The 23,393-nt window shown below is 36.4% G+C and overlaps 1 protein-coding gene across 2 annotated transcripts in view; it reads left to right on the top strand.

Moving 5' to 3' along the window:
- Positions 1–23,393, top strand: part of RP1 (RP1 axonemal microtubule associated) — a 655,430-nt gene that overhangs the window by 542,087 nt on the left and 89,950 nt on the right. For both annotated transcript variants that reach the window (XM_021005939.2, XM_078153415.1), the window contains one exon: positions 1,641–1,893. In XM_021005939.2, coding sequence (XP_020861598.1) covers positions 1,641–1,893 — 253 coding nt within the window. The remainder of the gene's footprint in view (positions 1–1,640; positions 1,894–23,393) is intronic.

Genomic DNA, 23,393 nt, shown 5'->3' with positions numbered 1-23,393 from the left:
AGTCAATTGACTAAGTGATGTCAACTTGGAGGGATGTCTCTACTAGAGCATCTGTCTCTGGCCCTATGCTGTGAAACAATTTTAAAAAATCAATTTGGATGAAAGCCTCATTGATTTGGATGGTATGCTTATCAAATATGCTGGCTAGAGGTATAGCTAACCAACTGTAAAAGGATTTGAAAGTCTCTTCACAGGCTAATACTATTTTTAAAAAGCATTTTAAAACATTGATGTAAAATTCCAGTGCTTTGCAAATATCTCATTTTATCCTCTCAACAACCCTGAGGGCAAATCACTATTAACTCCATTTTACAGATGAGGAAACTGAGGTTGGGAGAGGTTAAATGACTTGCCCAGCATCACATTGTTAGTAATTGTCTGAAGCTGGATTTGAAGTCAGATTTTCCTGACTCCAAATTCCGTACTCTTTATGATGCTTTCACTTATTGCTTTCTGCCAAACATGATCTCTTTGCCCTTCTAAATCTCAAAGTTGTTCTTGATTCTTCCTTTATTACTATCCACTTTAAATATCTTAATAATCTCCTGACAGTTTTCCTGCCTCTACTCTCTCTTTATTCCAAACCATCTTTTGTAGCTGCTCCCAAATGACTCTTTCTCCTACTCAGTTCTGATTGTTATGCTTTTTTGCAAAATGTTTTGATGGCTTCCTATCACTTTTCAAATTATATTTGAGCTTCATGTCTTCATTTTCAAAGCCCTCTACCATCTGCAGTCTATATTTTGAGCCCTTTCCCTGGCTGTTCCCTTTTATGCATTCTCAGCTCCAGGCCAACAGGAATACTCAACATCCCCTAAACTTTACCTTGATGTAACACCTCCTTGATATTGTTCCTATTGTTCCCTAACACTGACATGTCACACAACCCCCTCTGTCGGCATCCTGACTATTTATTAAGGTATAGCTCCAATAAGATTTCTTCAATGAAGTCTTCCCTGATGGCCTTCACTGGCTCCCGTTCAATGTTCTTTTCTCCTCTCATCTGAACAACATAGAACTCCATTTAGCCCTGCCTGATGTATCATTACGCAACAAATTACAAGAATTTAAGCTGTTGCTTTTTGCTTCTCACTGTGCCAAGAGCTGAGGAGAAAATGGAAGACAGACAATAAATTTATCAACCGTTAACAAGCATTTCTTAAGTGCTTACTATGTGACAGACACTATGTTAATTCCAAATACAAGCAAAAAGAAAGACAGCCCTTTCTCTCAAAGAGCTTACATGGTGATAGGGGAAGATGGCATAAAATAAATATACAAAATACATACAGAGTATGTGTGAGAGGTAACCTAGATTAGGAAGACACTAGCAGCCAGAAGGGCAAGGCAGCCTGGGAAAGGTCTTCTTTGAAAGTGACATTGGGGCTGAATCTCGAAGGAAGCCAAATATTTACTTATGTGTGAGCTCTGGGAGAGGAGGCACTATTTCATATTTAATCTTTTTAATTCCCTTAATGTCTAGCTCAGTTATCTATTTGTTGTGAGTACTTAGATGTCTTTTTGTCAGTTGTTGAACATTTCAACATGCTACAGCCAAAGATCCATTGAAGTACTGAAGCAAATCTGAACCTTTCCATTGGATCACTTACAAGGTATTCCTGTTATTTACATTTCATCAGGTGAGCACCTTCAGCCTGAGAGCGGTGGATCTGGGCATGGTCAGAAAAGTGCTTATAGAACACAGTGGCACTGGCTATGGTGCTGGATGCTATTTAGACCGAATCACCATTCAGGAATCTGGGAGAAGAGACAAAGAATATGCCTTTTCTTGCCAGCAGTGGTTAGACAGCGAAGTTGGTGACAGACAGATGGAAAGGAAATTGAAACTTCTTGGATATATCCGAAAAGAGCGACTGCCAGATGATATTCAGGGTGAGGTATCATCACCAAATTGTAGACACAGATCTTTTCTCAAAGGGATGGCAATTTCCGTATTTTTGTATGTTTTTTTCTTTTTCTTTTGGTGAATTTTATATTTGAAATATATTTTATATTTGAAAAATTACTTGGTATTTATATTTGGCATTTAATGATAATACATTTCCATAAACATTCTATTTGTTCTTCAGTCATTTTCAGTCATGTCCTACTCTTCATGTTGGGGTTTTCTTGGCAAAGATCCTTGAATTGTTTACCTTTTCTTTCTGCAGTTCATTTTACAGATGAGGAAACTGAGGCTAACAGGATTAAGTGACTTACACAGGGTCACACAGCTGTATTTGAACTCAGAAAGATGAGTTTTTCCTGACTTTAGACTAGCACTCTATTCAACTATGCCACCTAGCCTCTCTGTTCTGTATATAGTCTGAACTGAAGAGAAAGACAATGGGAGTAGGGGTGGAGAAGCAGGTGGTAAACAGAGTGGATAGGAAAAGAGATTAACTTGAATACTGGGAAAATGTCAAAATATTTCATCCTCTTGACTGTGTAACAAATGATTTTTTTATAGGATCACAGATTTCATAGATTTTAAGTTGAAAGGAACTTCAGAAGCTAGTCCAATACCCTCAGTTATAGGTGAAGAAAGTAAGGCTCAGAGAGGTCACCTGATTTGTCCATGGTTACACAGCTAGTAAGAGTCAGTGGCAGAATTAGAACCTGGGTCTTCTTGACTCTAAGTCCATTATTATTCCTTAGAATACACTTCCTCTCACAAATAGACGTTTGACCAAAAAAAAAAAACCTTTAACCCCTTTTGCCATCAGAATTTGGACCCATGTTTCTTTTACCTTTCATAGGTATCACCATCTCTATACCAGTTTTCTTACTTGAGACTTGACACAATTTCACAGATGACTGTTAGCTAATGCATTTCAATCTGTGATATTTTAGCACAGCCACACATATTATTCAGCATGTGATCACAAGTTAAAGTGTTGGAAAGAATCAGATCAAGAATCTTAAAAGAAACCAGGTCCTAAAGAAACAATAATAAATCCAGGATCCTGGGTCTTAAAGACTGAGATTCTTTGCCAGTTCCATTAGTAATTAGTAATGGGGATGTCTACAGATAGCTCCTTAGGGAATTGGAGAGTTTCCCACTAAAGATGGCAAGGATATTTTCAACAAAAAAGTGCATGCTGTCACTTTTTAAATGATCTAATAATGCATGCTTAAAACACATAGAATGACTTATTCCTTCCATCTATACATATGGTTCTCCTTTCATACCTTCACAACCTGTATGACTCATCCAAATTATGTTATAAATCCTCACTAAGGATCTAACCAATACATTGAAGGTCTCCTATTAAACCACTTGGGTTGTCTATCTGTTATGTCTCATTATCACATGAGCAACCACCTCTTTTTCTAGTTACATATTTCCTCTATCATGTCTTTTATTTCATTTCACACCAAAACCCTAGAGTTAATCACTGGATGGGTGTTGCCTCAGTTGAACTGAAACCTGGGACAGACCTTAACTTCAAAAGGGCAAGGTCTCCCACTGCAGGCCATTTCCAGTCATCCTGATCTGTATTTTGCCACTGGACCCCTGTGGCTCCAGAGGAGAGAGTGAGGCTAGTGACTTTGCACACACCTCCCTCACTTAAATCCAATTCACTTGCAAGTCAAGATATCACCCTCCTGATGTCATTGGTCCTCTTTGAGAATGAAAGAAAAACAACAACAATAACAACAATAACAATAACACCTAAAACCTATCACTGACAATATGTTACAGACTATTTCTACCTATCATATATTTCCATTCCCTTTCAAGTTGTTTATAATTTTAATTCTTCAATAATCATTATATTCTAGAATTCATAGCTAAATAATATCACTAAAAGAATGTTGTTGTTTAAAAAAAAAGGTGGATCTTTTACTGTGATCTTCTGGGATCATTAAATATACTGCGTGATTCCCTAAATTTGACCCAATCTGATTTTCTCTTTCTACTCCATGGTCAGAGCCTAGCTCATTATATTTCTAACAACAATTGTGTAAGAAGTATGTGTTGATGGATTAGTGTAATAGGCTCTCTAGCTGTCCAATTGAAATCCAAAAGATGGACAATATGCATTTTATTTGCTTTATTTTTAAAATGTACATGGTTGGGTCAATGTCATTCTCATTACTGTGTTTTTCTAAGGAGAATTCGCAATGTTCCATGGCATAATGCAATTAAAACAACTGTCAAAAAGAAACAGTTTGAGAGTCTTGTCAGCAATAGGAAACATTTCTCTCATTTTAGCTTAAGACATTGACTTTTGGCAAACATATATTTGTTGAACATCTTTTTATATTTATGCTATGTATATCCATATCTAATATTGACCACTGTGGCCCTCATTGCCTGAGGGCCAGTTATGCTACACATAACCCTCATTCAGGATTCTCTGGTACCCTTAAGAGAGGTAGGGAGTGTGTCTACCAATGACTTTGGCCTCTACCAGTGGTGATCTCCCAATTGTAGGGGGTAATCCTTTGTACCTCAGTTTCATTTAGCCACTGAACAGTTGGATTAGCTTTTGCAAAGAAATATTTACTTCAAAAGTACAATAACAAATATGCAATTTGCTTAACTAAGTTTTTAAAAAGCACAGTTACGAGTGCAAACACCTCCTTGGGCTCTAGTCCCAATCACCTGGCTTCTTGGACCTTTCCTTATAGGCTGGCTACCTGCATCATCTTTAGTGGAATCCTGTCTCCAAGGTTGCCATGGCCCCAATCCTGGGGATTAATGCCTACACCTAGAAAATAAGAAAGACAAATGAAACATAACAAGATAAACACCATTGGCCCATTTCATGGAGACACAGGGTAAAAAGAAGAGAGGAAGAGAAGGCATCCCCCCTTCCACTTTACCAATTTGAGAAAGAGAAATAGATTGCCCAAGTCTGCCAGTTTTAAAAACACAGCCTGTTTCAGCCACTTAGTCAGTGGAAGGAAGCTATTCCTGTCCACATGGTAGGGGAATTGAGTATATCTTCTCCTAGAATCAGAATGACTCCATGTTGGAAAATCTAGGCATGCTCCAAGCAAGACCCCATTACACATATCTCCCTACTTAATACCTCACTTATTATTAATACTCAGTGGGTCATTAAACACAGTAATCCCTATAGGTGTTTTTTTCTAAAATTTCTTATGTAATTTCAATATGCCAGATACCTTCTTGCGTAAGGATTGTCTTTAAGGTTGCATTTTTCTCCATGCTATTAAATATGATCTGGAAGTCAATAATCACTGTGTGAGGGAGGGAGTAGATTTATGTTCCCTGAATTTTGTCATCCATGTTTCTGTAAAGACATGGTGTCTGTGTAAGAAGTCTGTCTGTTTCCTTATTGTGTTTTCATCAAGGATGCTCTATGAGCATAGATCATTTCCATATTTTATAGATGTGAGAAATCGCAGTGGTTGGTAGCTACTATATCTTCCTGGTTGACCATTTGTCATTAGTTCTAATAAAAGCATCCCTTGCAATAATTCCTATCCTTTTTGCTTCTTCATGTCTTTGAAACAGCTTCAGCATTATTCCCTGAGTCATCGTGAAGTATTTCACTTCCAATGCAGACATTTTTCTTGGTACATTTAATCAGCTCTAGCTGCTATCCCAAGTTCTTTAGAGTTATTGCCACTGTTCTCCCCTGATTAGAGTCAGCTGTTCCCATGGAGAACACAGAGAAGTGGCAACAAGAAACATCTAGTTGCTCCAACACTCCCTACCTGTGAGCGTCCCTCACAACTTTATCCTGAACCCTTTTTTTTTCTCTCGTTATAATCTTTCCCTTGTTGACCTCATCTACTTTCATGGTCTATGGACCTAATCATACTCTTTCAATGGTCACCTCTGTTGTGATAACTTCCACATCTGTGTGTTGAAAAATTGGTTTCAAAAAACACTTCCATGGGACACTTAATTACATCATTTTAAAGTGATCATGATGACTTTAAGTGAACATATCATCTGAAGATTAGAGTCCAACATCTGTTACAGGGAATTAAGCAGAAGAAAAATTCTGTGAAGAACTTGATGAGATTCTCCAAATTAAATGCAGTCTGATGCTTGGTCACTTGAATATGAGATATAGCACAGAGGAGGCTGCAGAAGTTTGTTGGAAAAGATATTTCAGGTTCAAGGAATGAAAGAAGCCAAAGGCTTATTGGCTATTCCAAATCCTCAAGTCTTTTCTTGAAGAAAACAGAAAATGCTGAAAGTGATTGATGACCTCCAAATAACACAATAAAACATCTAATTCAATTTAAGTAATGTTTATTATATGATTCTTAATAGATAAGTAGCTTCTTCAGATATATCAATCAATCAATCAACCAACAGACATAAAATCTAGTGTTATTTGTACCAGGCACTGTTAATGATATGAGACCTAATTTTCAAAGGGTTTACTTCCTACTAGGGGAATGAAACATGTTCATAGAAAAATAATTATGGGATATATTCAGGATAAGTACAAGATGATTTGCAGGAGGTCTGGGCGATGGGACCAGAAACTGGGAAAATCAGAAAAGACCTTTTGAAGCTCAGCCTTGATGGCAAATTGGGATTCAAAGAGGTAAAAGGGGAGAACATTTCAGACATGGCATAAAGACTATGCAACTGTCTATCTATTCTTATGCCAAAGAGTCCTATATTGTTGACCTGGATGTTTGGGGAAATGGTGCTGCTCTAGACAGAAACAGGGAAATTATGAGGGAAACATGAGTTTAGAGAGAAAAATGAGGTCTGTTTTAGATAAAGTGAGCTTGAGAAGCCTTTGAGATATTCATTTAGAAAGATGTAAGGTACACTGTTGGAAATAAAACACAGGAGCCCAGAAGAGAGATGAGGCTTTGCATGGAAAATTGGGAGTCATTTTTATAGAGATAATAGCCAAATTCATGTAGCTGACAAGGTGTGAAAGATTATTTGACATGTCATATCTTCAAATTAGCAATCTGTGAACAGTTAGATAATCGACTGAGCTGTCAGAGTAAATATCAAAGCAAATGCCAAGATAGAAAAAAAAGGATAAAATCCAGAAGAAAAAGGCTACATATAATTCAAACAGTTCCCACCAACCAGTTTAAATAATCTTTTGACTATCAAATAATTTCTACCTTCCCTCCATTAGAATGAAAGTTCTTTGAGATCAGGGACTGTCTCATTTTTCCTTTTGGTTTCCCTCTACCTCCACCCCACCCCTGAAGCTAGTGCAGAGTGATAAGTGATAAGCATAGTGATTCTTGTTGAATTGCCCTTCCTCACCCAGAAATGAAATCCAAGAGCCAGGAATTGAAACTACATTAGTGTAGGAACAACTGGGACAAAGTAAATAAGTAAATTTGTTGAACTAGACAAAACCTTATACCTTTTTATATTTTTAAACACTTTTAATATCTAAAATTCTCTTCTTTTTCTGAAATCATTTGTTTTATATGTTTTGGCATCTATTTCACAAGGTTTTGACACATATTCTTCAATTCATCATGAAACCATACTATTTACCACAATTCATATCAAATGTACCTTTGAGGAACAGTTCATTTCCTCAAATCTAACCTTGATTATAGCCTATAAATTTATGATGGGGGTTTCAAAAAGACCAATTCCCAGACCACTGAAGCATGTTTATTTACATCATGAGTAAATTTCTTAATATTTTTGTGATGTGAGGTATTGTATAAGGTCACATTATAATATTCCCTCTCCATTTGGGAATTTTTTATTCTTTTCTGGCAAATGTGGTCTCTAGAATGAGTGTAATCCTTCTTCAGTGAATTAAACTCTATTGAAATTTAACAACTTATTTACCTTTTTCTTAATATATACCAGAAACATGTCAAATATGGCTATCTATACTCACCTACTCTCCAGTAGACAATAATAATTTCTTTTCAAAAGCAAGAACAACTCTCTTTCCAAATAAGCTTTGAGATTGGTTTCTGAGATGTTGTACTTCATGGTCAGCCTTAGCCAGTATGGAGTCTTGGGCAAATATTTTTGAGAGGTTCCTTCTATATAAACAATTTGATTAAAAATGTATTGCAAAATTCATAAGCCCATTTGACGAATACTGATTTATAGATGAAGATTTAGAATAATTAGTTTGTAACAGTAACTTTTTCATAAGTATTGAGACTTAAAACACTGAATTTTACAGAGCTAAAATGGTTGTCTAAAATCTTGATTGCTATTGTAGTCCATGTGACAATTTTGCATTATAATTCTGTGCATATGTGTGACCACAGAAGGTTAAACAGAATCGCCCCACCCATCCACTTGGCTATTCACAACATTCATTCTCAAATATTCCAAGAATACAGTTTATATCACTGTACTCCTTTAGCTGATAGAGTGCCCCCTCAATATGCCACAAATAGTCATAACTTAATTTTCAGAAAGTATTTCTGAAATAATTTGGTAGATCATAACCACAAGTTAAAACATATCAAACAGTTTGCTATCCCTCCTCAGTAATCCACATTGAGAGAAAAGTTGAAAATGTTGTCCTTGTCACAAAAACACAGTGAATAAACGTTTTATTACAGAAGTCTGTTTCAGTGCATTTTGCATGAAAAGGGCCCTGAAAAATGAAGCAGGATTTTTTTTCATGAAATAGGTAATTTGAAAGATATTTTGTTGCATCTTACACTGGTTTGAATTGTTATTTTTAACATTATCTTTTATGTTGGCAGTACCAATAGAACAGAGTATGCCATTATTGATACTACCTTTACATTTTATAATGCCCTGTTTTTGAAACCTCAGAAATGAGAACTTTTGAAATTAAAATCGTAATTACTTTATATCAAATATACAAAACACATAAAATTTTTAATTTAAAAAATAAAATCAAGTTTTACATTTCAATCATTGACTTTAACTTGCAAAAATATTTTCAAATTAAAAAATGCACTGTAGCTTTTATTTTCCCCTGTCATTTCTGATAGTTTCAACACATATGAAAATGAAAAATACCAAATTAAAACATTCCAGTCTAGACACAAACTATCCAGTCTCTAACATAACATTATGTAAGAAAAGATGCCCTCCTATACAATATAATGAGTTAGTGTATATGTATATTTTTCATGACAACTGCCAATCTGCCCCTTATTTAGACTGGATAAATTTTAAAATTTAAGTTTGTCATAGCAATAGTCATAGTATTAATGATTATAGTCTAATCTTAAGAAGATGAATTTGAAGAAATAGTAGACTATTTCATGAATCATTAAGGATTTAGGTAGAGGACACAGATTTTTTTTTATCTTTAAAATATGTTTTTTAATTAACAGAAATTTATTTTCCCTCCTACCTCCCATTCTATTAAAAAAATCAGCAATGAAATCAATTTCATGTAACAACTATGCACAGTCAAGAAAAACAAATTCCTTAATAAGCTGTGTACAAAAACATATATCTTATTCTGTATCTTAAATCTTTTCTGTGTTTCTCTGTCAGTAGATGGAGAGACTATGTCTTCATCAGTCTTCAGGAGTCATGAATAATTATTGTAGTCATCACAGGTTTTTAGAGCTTTTAAAGTTGTGTTTTTCCAGTGTTGTCATTGTGTAAATTTTCCCCCAGTTGTATTCATTTCCTTCTTCATCAGTTTACAAAAGTCTTCTAAACTCTTCATTTTTATAATTTTAATATTATAGTATAAATTATTACCATGTTTCTGCTTATTTCATTCCATATCAGCTCACGTATTTCTCTGTGTTTTTTAAATCAACTATTTCCTCATTTCTTACAGATCAATAATATTCTATCACATGAATATACCACAATTTATTCAGCCATTCTTGAATTAATGGGCATCCCTTTGGTTTCCAGTCTTTTTGCTACCACAAAAAAGAGAGGGAAAAGGGGGAACATGTTTTTAGCAATTTTCTCTGATAAAGGAGCAATTTGTAAAACATATAAGGAACTTATTCAAATTTGCAGAATAAGAACCATTCCTCAATGATCTAAGGGTATGAATGAGTTGTTCCCAATGAAAGAAACCCAGGTTTATCTATAGTCATATGAAAAAAATTCTCCAAATCACTACTAATTAGAGAAATGCAAATTAAAGCAATTCTGAGATTTCACCTCACAGCTCTCAGATTGGCAAAGAAACAAATGGTAAATGTTAGAGGGGCTCACAAAGAATTTTTAGACATCCAACATGGAGCATATTCGAAATTTTAAAAAGCAAAAAACAAGACATCCAAAGCCATGAACATTTAAAGCATAGAAAATATGCTAATAATATTAAGAGCTAAAGATTAATATTCTCAAAAAGCAATGTATATATTTACATCTTAAACCTAAAACATACATGAGATGTCAAGAGAAAATCCTTAAGTTCAGGGAAAATGTTATGGTACTTACTTCAGATAAAAAAAAAACACCAATTTTGTCTCTACTGCAAGTTTGCAGTTACTGGCATAGCATCAGTAGTCACATTACATTTTTCTTATAAAGTCGTATCTTTAAACAATGAATAAGATTCTTGCCCACACTTCATTGTGTGTGCATTTATGTTATTATTGAATTTATCATCTGCGACAATGTATTCAGTCAATAATACATGTTGTACTTTCAAGTGACTCATGACAGTTAACAATGAACAATAAATCTATGAGCACTTAAATGAATTGATGAAAATGTGGGGGCAAGTGAAATATGTCAGATGAATGCAGAACATGTTCCATTATTTTTTCCATATGGGGAGTTGGGGCTATCAGTATTCAAACTATCCTGTCTAATCCAGGACAATTCCCTGGTTTAATTTAGGTGTATTCAGATATTCCCATGAATCATGCAATAAATCCCATGTAAATAAGGTAACAAACTTGGTTATGTAGTTCATTCATACTTATTTCATTTTATTCTGTTTTCATTTTTTCTTAATAATATTTATGCCTATAATGAACAGGGCCCTCCAAAGTGGGCACCCCCTGAGGAATACAGCCCTAGGCAAGGGCCCTATTTACCTGGGTATAATGGTAGTACTCTTTGTGCCTCATATCCTAAAATTATTACTTTTGGTCTGATCAGAAGTCTGTGAGAAATTTATCATCTAAATAGTCCATTCTACTCAGTTAGAGGGCTGCTAGTTGGTGTAGTGGATAGACTACTGTGCCTGGAGTCAAGAGGATGTGGGTTCAAATCCAATCATTAACTAATTAGCAATTTAAATGTGATAGTCTTCCCTGATATAGATGCTTCTGTAGGACTTACCTCTACTGCCAATATGCTCAACCTGAGTCCAAGGACGCAGAGGAGTGTAATCAATTAACAAGCGTTTATTAAATGACTTCTATGTACCAGGCACTGTGCTAGGGCCTATGAATACAAAGACACAAATAAAAGCCCTGCCTTCATTGAGCTTATATTCTGTAGAAGAAATAACCCATGACATATAGGTAACATAACTACTATGCTTGTTTACATGCTATTCTCTTTATTGCTTTCCATAAGCTATTTTTGGAATAGTGAATAAGATCTATGATTTCATTGATAAAGGAACTTCCAGTGAGGAAACTCCTTCTACCAGTGCTGGTGAGTACCAGCTCTTCAATTTACAGCCTTACAGAATTGCCTTGGGGTACCAAGAGATTAGGTGACTTGCTCAGAATCACACAACAAATATGTGTTAGAGATAGGAGTTGAACCCAGGTCAACACACCACCAACACATCAACCATCATTTCCCCTCTCAGGTTAAGAAAGTCTAAGACCCTGCTCCCAAGATCATCATGAATGGCAGCCATCACCATAGGCAACCACCTTTGTGGAAAAGGATCTCAATATCCTTGTGACTATCAATCTTAACTGCCACTGATGGGCAGGCAAACCCAAGAACTCTGAATAGCAGTACTCCTCCTGCCATAACTCACCCACTTCCTTGTAGCTTGACCTCAAAGCCACCTTCCAGGAAAGCAAACATGATGGTGGTGCAATCTGGTAACTGCCTCTGCAGGTAACACATCTCCTGTCTCCTCAAGAGCTGCTCAAGGCCCCAGAAGAAAATAAGCAAGACTTGGCCACCTTTCAAGGAGTCTTCAGTCAATAGAGACTGAATAGTTGTATTTCTTTCCAGCATGGGAAGAGAGGAAGCTAATATATATATAAGAATATATATACACACATATATACACACACACACACATATATATAAGAATATATATGTGTAAGAATATATATATATATATAAGAATATATATGTGTAAGAATATATATATATATACACACACATATATAAGAATATATATATATATAAGAATATATATACATAGACACACACACATATATAAGAATACATATGTATGTGTATATATATACATATATATACACATATATATATATATACATATGTATATATGTATGTATGTGTGTATGTATGTATAAACAGAATTTTCCCCAGTAGCAGGAGTTTTGAAAGATCTCTCAAGAGAGAAAGAGAGGTGGCAGAGAGGCTTTTCTCCCTGACATGTACCAGCAGGACAAAGGCAGACAGTGGTCCAACATTTGCAGTTTCCACCAACCCTCCAAGGGGGAATCTGAGAGGTGAAAGCTAAAGGGACAAGTGATGAAGCATAAGACTCTGTTTTTCATGGTAAGTGTTCCCTTAGGTGAATGGAGCATAGAGTGTAAAAAGGAGGAAGTGGTGCTTTTAATTCTACTCTCTTGCCCCTTACCTTACTTCAAATGAATTCAACTGGCTATTTTTCTTTCCTTTTTATTATGTCCATTAATTGTATTTAAAAAGTACATTGGGGGGCAGCTAGGTGGTGCAGTGGATAGAACACCGGCCCTGAAGTCAGGAGGACCTGAGTTCAAATACGGCCTCAGAACAAACACTTAACACTTACTAGCTGTGTGACCCTGGGCAAGTCACTTAACCTCAATTGCCTAAAAAAAAAAAACTATGTTGCGCTAATCCAATATTATTTCTGATGAACAGTTGTGGTTGGTTATTTCCTTTGCATTTTCTTGTATCCCTTTGTTAGTGGAATGAAACCATGGAATAGTTCTGAGATCAGCATGGGAAAGAGTGACGTGACTTAGCACAGGCCTGTCATCCCAACATCAAAGTTAAAAATGAGTTAAAGAGTTTTTGTTTTTTAACTCAGGCTTCATCACAATCTCTTCATATGTTTCATAATTACACTTCCAAGGGCAGAATTACTATGAATATGAGGACATTTATGTCTGCCTCTTCATACCCCACCCCTAAAATAGCAACCTCTAGGTTTACAAGTCAAGGTATTTGGGGAGTGGAAAATGCACTAGCAACTCATGGAAATAGAAAGATCTTAGGTAAGTGGACGTGTTTAAAGTAAGCTTTGATGGAAACTAGGGATTTTAAGTGGCTTAAGTAAGTAAGAAAGGAATTCTATGTATGGGGAATAGTCTATGCAAAAGCACCAAGATGGTAGATCATATTGGGGAAACAGTATCAACATGGAAAGAAGATTGGCTCTGGAGTTAGAGAACTTGAGTTCAAATTCTGTATCTAATGCTTACTACCTATGGAACCTTTAGGTAATCATTTAATTTCCTAGGGCCTCAGTTTCCTAATGTGTAAAATGAGGGGCTTGGATTAGATGACCTCTGAGGTCTTTTCCAGCTGTAGATCTATGATCCTATGTTGTATGTGAGCAACAGCAAGAAGTCCAAGATTGTTTGAAGGGCAGCAATGAATAACAAAACTAGGAAGGTAGGTTGGAGCTAGGTTGTGAAGGAATTGGAATGCTTATATTTGATAATAGGGGTAATAGGAAGCCACTACAATTTATTGAAAATTTCTTGTCAGCCCTGTGCTTTATAGCAAAGGTACTTTGGCAGCTATGTGGAAGATGATTTGACTGAGGAGAGGCTTTAAGGTAGGGAGATCAATTTTGATGATATTGAAATAATCCAAGAAGCCGTGAGGAACTGAATTTGGGTGCTGGTTGTGTGAGTGGAGAGAAGGGGATGGATGAAACCTGTTATGGTGGCAGACTATACGAGGACTGACAAATGATTGGTTATGGAGGGATATGAGTAAGAAGGAGGAACCGAGTTGTGAAACAGTTAAGACTTGCTCAGTAGTAATGCCCTCAACAGAAACTGTTAAAAATCAGAAAAGGTCTTGGTTTTATAGGAAAAGATAATGAGTTTAGTTTGAGATTTTTTTTGTATATATATGCCTAAAGAATATCTGGTGGAAAATGTCTAATAGGTAGTTGATGATTGAGACTAGAATCCAGGAAACAGCATAAGGATGGATTATAGAGATATGTAAGTCATCAATGTAGAGATAATAATTGATCTCATCAGAGATAAAAGGCCATTGAGAGAATTTATAGAGAAAGAAGAGACAGCATAGAACCTTAGGTTGTACACAATTACAGAGTAGGATATGGATGATACTTTGACAAAGGCGACTTAGACGCATACAATGTAAGGACAAGGAGGAGGAAGAAGAGAAGGAAAAGAATCATTATAACATGCAAAAAGTATCTAGGGGAGAGTGTCAAATGCTGCAAAGAAGTCAACAAGGATGATTGCTGAGAAAAGAACATCAGATTTGGCAAGTAAGAGATTACTGCTAACTTTGGAAACTGGAAAGAACCAGTTAATGAGGTTGGAAGCAAGGAGTTGAGAGATATGTAAGACAAGAGGAAATACAGGTAAAGAGCGTAGACAGCTTTTTTTCTAGGAGTTTAGCTATGAGAGATATAAAAGAGATATAAAGTGAAAACTTGAGAGGATGGAAGGGTGGAAGAATTTTTCAAAGGATAAGGAAGAATTGGAAATGTTTGTATACAAGAGACAAATGAGGCAATAGATTGGGAGAAACAGAAGATTAGACAGAAAGGTAATAATTATAGAACTAATCTGCTCCTGGAGAAAGTATATAAATGGAATGTGTGTTGGATTATGAGACTTGAGTTTTGAATCTTAGCTCTACTACTTACTATCTATGTGACCTTGGGCAAATAATTTTGCCTCATTTGACCTCAGTTTCCTCCTCTATAAAATGGAACTTAGACTAACTGACCTCAGAGTTACCTGTCAGCTCTAAATCTTTGATGATTCAAGCTCCCAGCCATGCCATTTTCCTAGTTCCTATGATTTTTCTTATTCAATCCAGGGCAACCTAGTTTAGTAATTAGATATAGGAACTGTCTCATAGCCATGACTATATCTATAGCAATGACCCAACCTTTTGATTTAATTATTTTTTTCCACCATGGTGGGTAACTTAATAGTCTGATGTCTGAAAAGTTAAGAAATGTTTACATATAGAAATCATTTTGTTGACTTCTAAAAAACAAAGCATAGGAGTAGTACTTATGTTAATACTTCAAGGACCTGTACTTTCACTGGTATGAGGATTCACTTCACACACACACACACACACACACACACATACACACACACACACACACACACACACACACACACACACAGAGACCTCAACTCATCAACAACTCAGTAGATTGTCTTTGAGACTTGCTGGGGCTGAAAAATTCACTTGTCAATAGCTAAACTGGTGACAGACATTTTCAAATTTGGCCAGATATCTGTTAAGTCAAGAAGACTCTTCAGCCTCATAGGACCTACCAAAGCTTGTGCTCCACTGGCAATCTTAGAGAACCCAGGTTCTCTTCCATGCCAGGAAGAGGCATTGGAGTCAGATTTTGGTGGAAGGGTATCCATACAAATTTATTCTTAACATTTGAATAGCTTAGCTTTCTTTTTATACAATGACCACAAATATATTACTTTATTCCTACTTTTATTATTCTATGATTCTCTTCACATTTCTGTGGCCCACAATATTAGTTTGGGATTTCAAAATTTTATATTAGCCCATTGACTGATATAAAATATTTTAGAATAGTATACAAAGTTTATCTTCAGTAAATCTATATTGATTTTGATTTATCATGTTTCCCTATTAATAAAAAAGTTGTACATTGGAGGAACCAATAGTAATTGGTCAATGGAGAAGTACTTATTAAATGCATACTTAAGGCACTCTCTGAAGTACTCAGGTTGAAAGGATGAAAAATGAAATATGCTGAGAAACTTATTGTATAATATAAGGGGAGGGAGGGAGAGAAAGAAAGGGAGAGAGAGAAAGAGAAAAAGAGAGAAAGAGGGAAAGAGTTTATGTGTGTGCAGTGAGGGAGACAGTAAATACACATTTAAATATATGCACATATATAGTGAGGGATACAATATGCATATAAATATATACAGCATAAATATAAAGTTAATAAATGAATATATACAAATTAATTAAAAACAAGGTAGCAATTGGGGGATAATAAAGCATTACAGCTATATTCTTTTATTTATTTTTTCCTATCTACTTCTTCCTAAGTTTCAACACACAAAAGCAAGGCATAAAGCAGAAGGAAAGTGAGGCAATGGACAAAATAAAATATGAAGAGAAAGCAATTTCACAAATAAACACCCTTCACACAAGTTTTCTCTCTTTAAAATGCTCAGACAGCAGAAACAGTCTTTTCAAATTAGCAATCTGCTAAATTAATTTTTATTCATGGAGTGCCTGACACATATTAGGTGCTTAATAAATGCTTATGGATTATTTGGTTGATAGAGTCTCCAAAAATAGGATTTTAGAATCAAGAGAAGGAAAAAAAACCCTTAAACTCTTAACAGTAGTATCAAAGGTAACAATTGAAATGTGTCATCAAATTACCTTGTCAAGCTCTCTGACTGCTTTGCTTTTGAAGTACCAAAATAAATTAAATACATACTACACTTTGAAACAAACTACATCCAGAAAATCTTGGCCCTTTTGTGGTTAGCAAACTAATGCAGTTTTAGTTTATTGCCAACTATAACAGTACTGTAACAGAATGAAATATTCTGTCTCCCCATTTTATGATGGCATATCTCAAGGACAGAGGTTGAATGGGTCCCTTGCATACTCAGCTTACTACAGAGATCTAGAAATACCGAGGCTCTCTAAGGAAATGGTGTAACCTACTATTAATCCATACTCTCTATCTACCTTTCTTTTGCTAGCATCTATTCCTATGATCCCTGTTTTGACACCTGTCACATATAAGTCTCTATCTTTTGTAATGTATAATGCTGTTAATGGCCATTATTTCTGGGGAAAGTTTGCATTCCAGAAGAAAATAAGACTCTCATTGGCAGGGATTATTTTCATTTTCATCCTGGCATCTCTATCTCTTAGCACAGTACATGGAACATATGAAATATTTACTATATACTTGCTGAATAGACTGTTGAATATTTTTTGAAATTATTTAAAGAAGTGATGTATAGAATAGATATACATCACAGAATGTGTCTATATATGACTCTTTGACAAAACACTTTGAATATTAGTGATATCTTGCTCAACTCATCTTTTTGGTAGAATTCAGATATAAGTAGTCTTGGGACAAGTTTCTATCCTGCTAGTGGCAAAGTTGTTAGAATTCTGGACCTGAGTCTGAAAGTTTGTTTTTGTTGTTATTGAGTCATTTTAACTTGTCTGATTCTTCATGACCCAATTTGAAGTTTTCTTGGCAAAGATATCGGAGTGGTTTGCCCATTTCCTTCTCCAGCTCATTTTACAGATGAAGAACTGAGGTAAAACTGAGGCAAAGAAAGAAAATAGCTGGACAAGTCACTTGACCTCTGTCTACCTCAGTTTCTTCATCCATAAAAAGTAGATAATAATAGCACCATTCTCCTAAGGTTATTGTGAGGATCAAATGAGGTAAAAATTTTGAAGTGCTTTGCAAACCTTAAACCACTATATAAATGCAAACTATTCATTTTATACATATTTAGTATTCTGTGAATTAACATTAACATTAACAATCACATTGGAATATAAGACCATCTTTTGTAGGGTCCCTGAAAGTATTTTGGGGGCAACCATAATAGTAGAAACAACATTGCAGATGATGGAGGCCTATGCCTGTTTTTACATGGTTTTAATTTCTTCCACTAAGATGCTATATTAAAAAAAAACCTTTTCATTCCTCATATTTGGAGATTATATGCATTTAGCATAGTTCTTTCTATTAAAAATGATATTTTAATTTTAGGTTAACATTATATCTATATGATTTATCTTATGATCTGTATGATTTATCATACGATTTATCCTATGTTAATGTTATATCTGTATGATTGTGAGCACTAATTCTAAGTGTAATAATGTTTCAGTTCCAGTAGAACCAGACCCTGTAGAATTTATTTGTGAAATTCTCCAGAATATTTTTGTTTTTGTTACTGTAGTCCTCTATCAATTAGGTCAACAAACAAACAAGTATTTGCAGGAGCAGCATTTGGTTTTGTGAGTGGATTTTTTTTTTCTACAGTGAATATGGTTAAATCAGTGCTTCCAGCTCCCAAGTTTATCAGTAGCATATGGTGAAGTTCCATAGAGTAGTAGCCTGAGGATGCTTAAACATCTATGTAGTCTCCACACAGTGGAAAGTCTTATAAAACTGCCATTTATTAACAAAACTAATACCTGCCTTCTTGGCTAACAGTTTTATGAGGTAAAATGTAGTCATTATATTTCAGGGTACAAAATTTAATTCATGACATTTCTAGTTCTGTGTAAAACTAAGCTATTTTGTAACTAAGTTCTATTCTTCTGTATTTAAATAGCTGTCATTTCCAGTTACAAAGGTCTTCCACTGTAGGGGGAAGTATTTGTGTGTCTAGAGTTTATATTTCTAGCTGAACCCCTGACAGACATATCTACCTACTAGCCAATAAAGCTATCCAAATGGGGAGTATTAGTCAAATCTATAACCAAATCTTTCATTTTCAGTGAATTGAATTTTTCAGTTGAATATTTTATAGATTTTAAAGACTAAATCTGTTGGTTTTACTTTTTTCATGTTTAGTTTTGGACTGTGAATACATGTAAATACAGTTATAGTCGCTGTCCTCTAAAAATATCTATTTTAAAATAGGAGAATACACATGTCACAGATACTGTATGGGAATCAAAGTGTTGTGTGAATTATTTGAGAAAGGAAATAATTCTGATATTGATACATTTTGTCATGTCAAGTCACATACATGCACTTCTATTTATGCTAGGCTGACATGAAATATAGGATTTTGACCAGATGAAACTAGATTGAGGTGGTGTTCTCCCAACTCTCCACCAGACACCTTATCAGTTGAATGTCGGCAACATGAGCCACTCTAACACCTGTTAGGGTGGGAGTCCAGAAGACAGAAGACAAGGCCACTTACTGCTTCCTGAAGATAGGCTTCCAGTGATAATCCAGGTTGCCATAGTGTTTTCTGTGAAAGGCCTTACAATATTGCCACCTCTTGCCCCAAAGACCAGCTTTCAAAAGCAGCCAAGGACCATTGGAGCAGGAGGCCATGTGTTCTCAGACATTATAGCTCCTGTCCTGAGGTGAAGGGCCAACCACCTCCACTTGCTTCCTAAAGACTATTTTCTTAAGGCAACCAGTGTATTCTAGCACCTGCTCTGAGGCAGGAGGTTGCAATATCCTGTACCATATTAGAGCCTCCTCTAAGGCAGAATGGCAACCAATGTAGGGCCATGCTAGTGTCTGTCCCAAGATAAGAGGCTGTGTAACAAGTCTAGAGCACTACAGTGCCTGAAACAGGAGGTTAAAATACCTCCCACACTCTCCTCCCTTAATAGGCCAGGTACTTTAGCATCTCTTCTAAATAGGGAAGCCAATGACTCCAGATGATGCCAGTATATACTTTCTGAGTCTTGAAGTAATGCAGCTGCAGGGAACTTAAGTTCTTGCTCCAGGGCAGGAGGCTAAGGATATCTTCACTTCTTTGCCCCCCTCAAAGACCAGCTTCAGAATGAAACCCAGTCTACTCAAGTGCCTGCATTTCTCTGGCCCCTGCCAGAGTAAGGAAGTAATGCAACTCTAGACCATGGCAGACTCTGAAGGCCTTGAAAGTTTGGCATACTGTAGTACCTTTCCCAGGGTGGAAGGTTCTGGGATCCCCAAGGTAGGAGGCCATGACAGTGTCAACTTTCATTGGAAGACCAGCTTCTCCCTGGCCCCTAGTCAACTAAAGTACTGGCTAAGGCAGGTGGCTTAGATGTGAACATCTGCTGCCTTTTGAAGAGAAGCTTCTAGTCCTCTCCATCTGATTCTAGTTTTATGTCCTTTAATTTCTATTTCTAGCTATGACTAGGCTTGTAAACTCCTAGAAAACTTGGGACATACCTCCTTTTGTTCTTGTTATTCTGAGTTTGGCCTCTGACAGCCTTAGAGGACAAAGCAGTGACTTAAACAGTCCTTGCTGTGGTGGGCCTTTTCCAGTTTCCCCAGTAGACAGAGAATTCCAGTTGAGGCTAGGCTTCTGTCTACTCTGTAATGAATCTAATTATTTCCATACTGTCTCTATTACTAGAATGTAAGCTTCATGAGATTTTACACTTAGAACAGTACTTGCCACATAATGTTTAATAAATGTTAGTTTATTGGCTGATTGACCTGCTATACACATGTGATTCATTTTTCTCTTTTATTGTGTTTTAATTATGTTATCTTTAAGAATGAGAGCTACTCTAAGGACACATGCAAAATGATAACGCTTATAAAGAGCACACTTCAATGACTGTTAGAGAGATTGTATCAACTGTAGGCACAGGAACGTCAAGTCCATCAAGTGTTATTCAAGAATACAATAAACAATCATTCACACTAAAGTGCAGAGTAAAATGTAGTCAACAATGTTGTTGTAGAACAGCCCAATTTATTCTCAGAAAATAAAGTCTTTTAGAGGTGCTCAGCAGCTGCTGTATGGTTGTTGATTCCTCTTCAGTGCGGCAGATGCTTCTTTAAGTTGGAGTATGGATAATTGGAGAGCTGAGTCAAGATGGCTGAGTGAAAGCAGTGACTTGCTTGAGCTCCCCCAAAACTCCTCCAAATACCTGTAAAAAATGGCTAATTCTAAATTCTAAAGCAGTAGAATCCACAAAAAGACAGAGTGAAACAAATTTCCAGCCCAAGACAGCCTGGATGGTTGATTGGAAAGGTATTTCACTCTGGGCGGTGAGACGAGCACAGTTCGGCATGGGCACCCTGGCAAACAGGCCTCAGCAAACCTGGAGCAGGCCTCAGAGGATTGACTCATGGGAAGCTGTGATGGTTTCCAGACTTCTCAACCCACAAATGCCAAAGACAACTTGGAAGGTCAGTGGGAAAGGTCTGTGACTGCAGTGAGAGAGAGAAGTGCAGGCCTGGCCCCAGTACCAACCTTGGCCCCAGGGCAGCAGCTGCCTCAGGAGCTTCTGGCCCACAGACTGAGTGGGAATTGGGTGGTTGATCAGAGGGGGATTGCAGAATCTCTTTGCCAGTGCTGAGGCAGGAATCTCTTGCTTTGACCATGCTTGGATCTGGGTTGTAGTTCTGGGGTGCTGGGGTGAGGAGGAGTACTGGCATGGTGGAGCTTGTAGTGGTGGTGAAAAGAAAATCCTCCTGATAGTTCTAAGGCAGAAAAGAGTGCTTGTGGTCACTCTATAGACCAGAGCACAGGCCAGAAAAGGAATAAACACCTCGCCCCTTATCATACCACCTTGGAAGAACTGAAAATTTGCAGGTCCCTAGAATTATCTCTGAAAACAGCTGCACAAAATCCCCAAAGCTTGGGACAGTACATTTTCCACACTGGAAGCAGACCCCTACCTTAAAAAAGAATTTAAAACTCAAGTAATCAGCTGGGATCATAAGCAAACAAATGCACAAAAAAAAAGTCAAACCATAGAATCTTTCCTTGGTAACAAAGAAGATCAAAACATACAACTAGAAGAAGAAAGCAAAGTCAAAGCTCCTACATCCAAAGCCTCCAAGAAAAACATGAATCAGTCCCAGGCCATGGAAAAGCTCAAAAAAGGATTTTGAGAAACAAGTGAGAGAAGTAGGGGAAAAACTGGGAACAGAAATGAGAGCGATACAAGAAAATCATGAAAAACAAGTCAACAGCTTGCTAAAGGAGTCCCAAAAAAATACTGAAAAAAAAACACCTTAAAAAATAACCTAACCCAAATGGCAAAAGAGGTCCAAAAAGCCAATAAAGAGAACAGCGCCTTCAAAAGCAAAATTGGCCAAATGGAAAAGGAAGTCCAAAGGTTTATTGAAGAAACTACTTCCTTAAAAATTAAAGTAGAGCAATTAGAAGTTAGTGAATTTATGAGAAATAAAGACACTGTAAAACTAATCCAAAAGAATGACAAAATAGAAAGCAATGTGAAATATCTCATTGGAAAAACAACTGATCTGGAAAATAGATCTAGGAGAGAGAATTTAAAAATTATTGGACTATCTGAAAGCCATGATCAAAAAAAGAGCCTAGATATCATCTTTCAAGAAATTATCAAGGAAAACTGTCCTGATATTTTAGAACCAGAGGGTAAAATAGAAATGGCAGGAATCCACCAATCACCTCCTGGAAGAGGTCCCCAAAGGAAAACACTCAGGAATATTGTAGTCAAATTCCAGAGTTCCCAGGTCAAGGAGAAAATATTATAAGCATCCAGAAACAAACAATTCAAGTATTGTGGAAACACAATCAGGATGGCACAAGATTTACCAGCTTCTACATTAAGGGACCGCAAGGCATGGAACATAATATTCTAGAGGGCAAAGGAGACAGGATTACAAACAAGAATCACCTACCCAGCAAAACTGAATATAAGCCTTCAGGGTAAAAAAAATACTTATTCAGTCAAATAGAGGACTTTCAACCATTCTTGATGAAAAGACCAGAGCTGAATAGAAAATTTGACTTTCAAATAACAAGACTCAAGTGGAATATGAAGAGGTAAACAGGAAAGAGAAATCATAAGAGACTTATTAAGGTTGGACTGTTTACATTCCTGCATGGAAAGATGATATTTATAACTCATGAGACTTTTGTTGGTATTAGGATAGTTGAAGAAAAAAAATTATATGGATAGATAGATAGATAGATAGATAGATGGATGGATAGACAGAGGGCACAGGGTGAGTTGAAGATGAAGGGGTCATATGTGGAGAATAAAACTAAGGGGTGAGAGAGGATTATACTGGGAGAAGGAGAAAGGGAGAGGTAGAATGGGGCAAATTATCTCACATAAAACAGACAAGAAAAGGCTTTTACAGTGGAGGGGAAGTGGGGGAAGGTGAGAGAAAATGAATGAATCTTATTCTCATAGTATTTGGCTTAAGGAGAGAATAACACATGCACTCAATTGGATATGGAAATCTATCTTACCCTACAGGAAAATGGGGGGGAAGGGGACAAGAGAGCAGAGAGACTATAGAGGGGAGGGCAGACTGGGGGAGGGAGTAATCAGAAGCAAACATTCTGAGGAGGGACAGGATCAAAAGAGAGAATAGAATAAATGGGGGGCAGGATAAGATTAAGAGAAATATAGTTAGTTT

The sequence above is a fragment of the Phascolarctos cinereus genome, unplaced genomic scaffold, assembly GCF_003287225.1.
Source record: "Phascolarctos cinereus isolate Bilbo 61053 unplaced genomic scaffold, phaCin_HiC Scaffold_4;HRSCAF=312, whole genome shotgun sequence".
Taxonomy (NCBI): Eukaryota; Metazoa; Chordata; class Mammalia; order Diprotodontia; family Phascolarctidae; genus Phascolarctos; species Phascolarctos cinereus.
The sequence above is the reverse complement of the archived record's forward strand: the minus strand, read 5'-3'. Positions and strand labels throughout refer to the sequence as shown.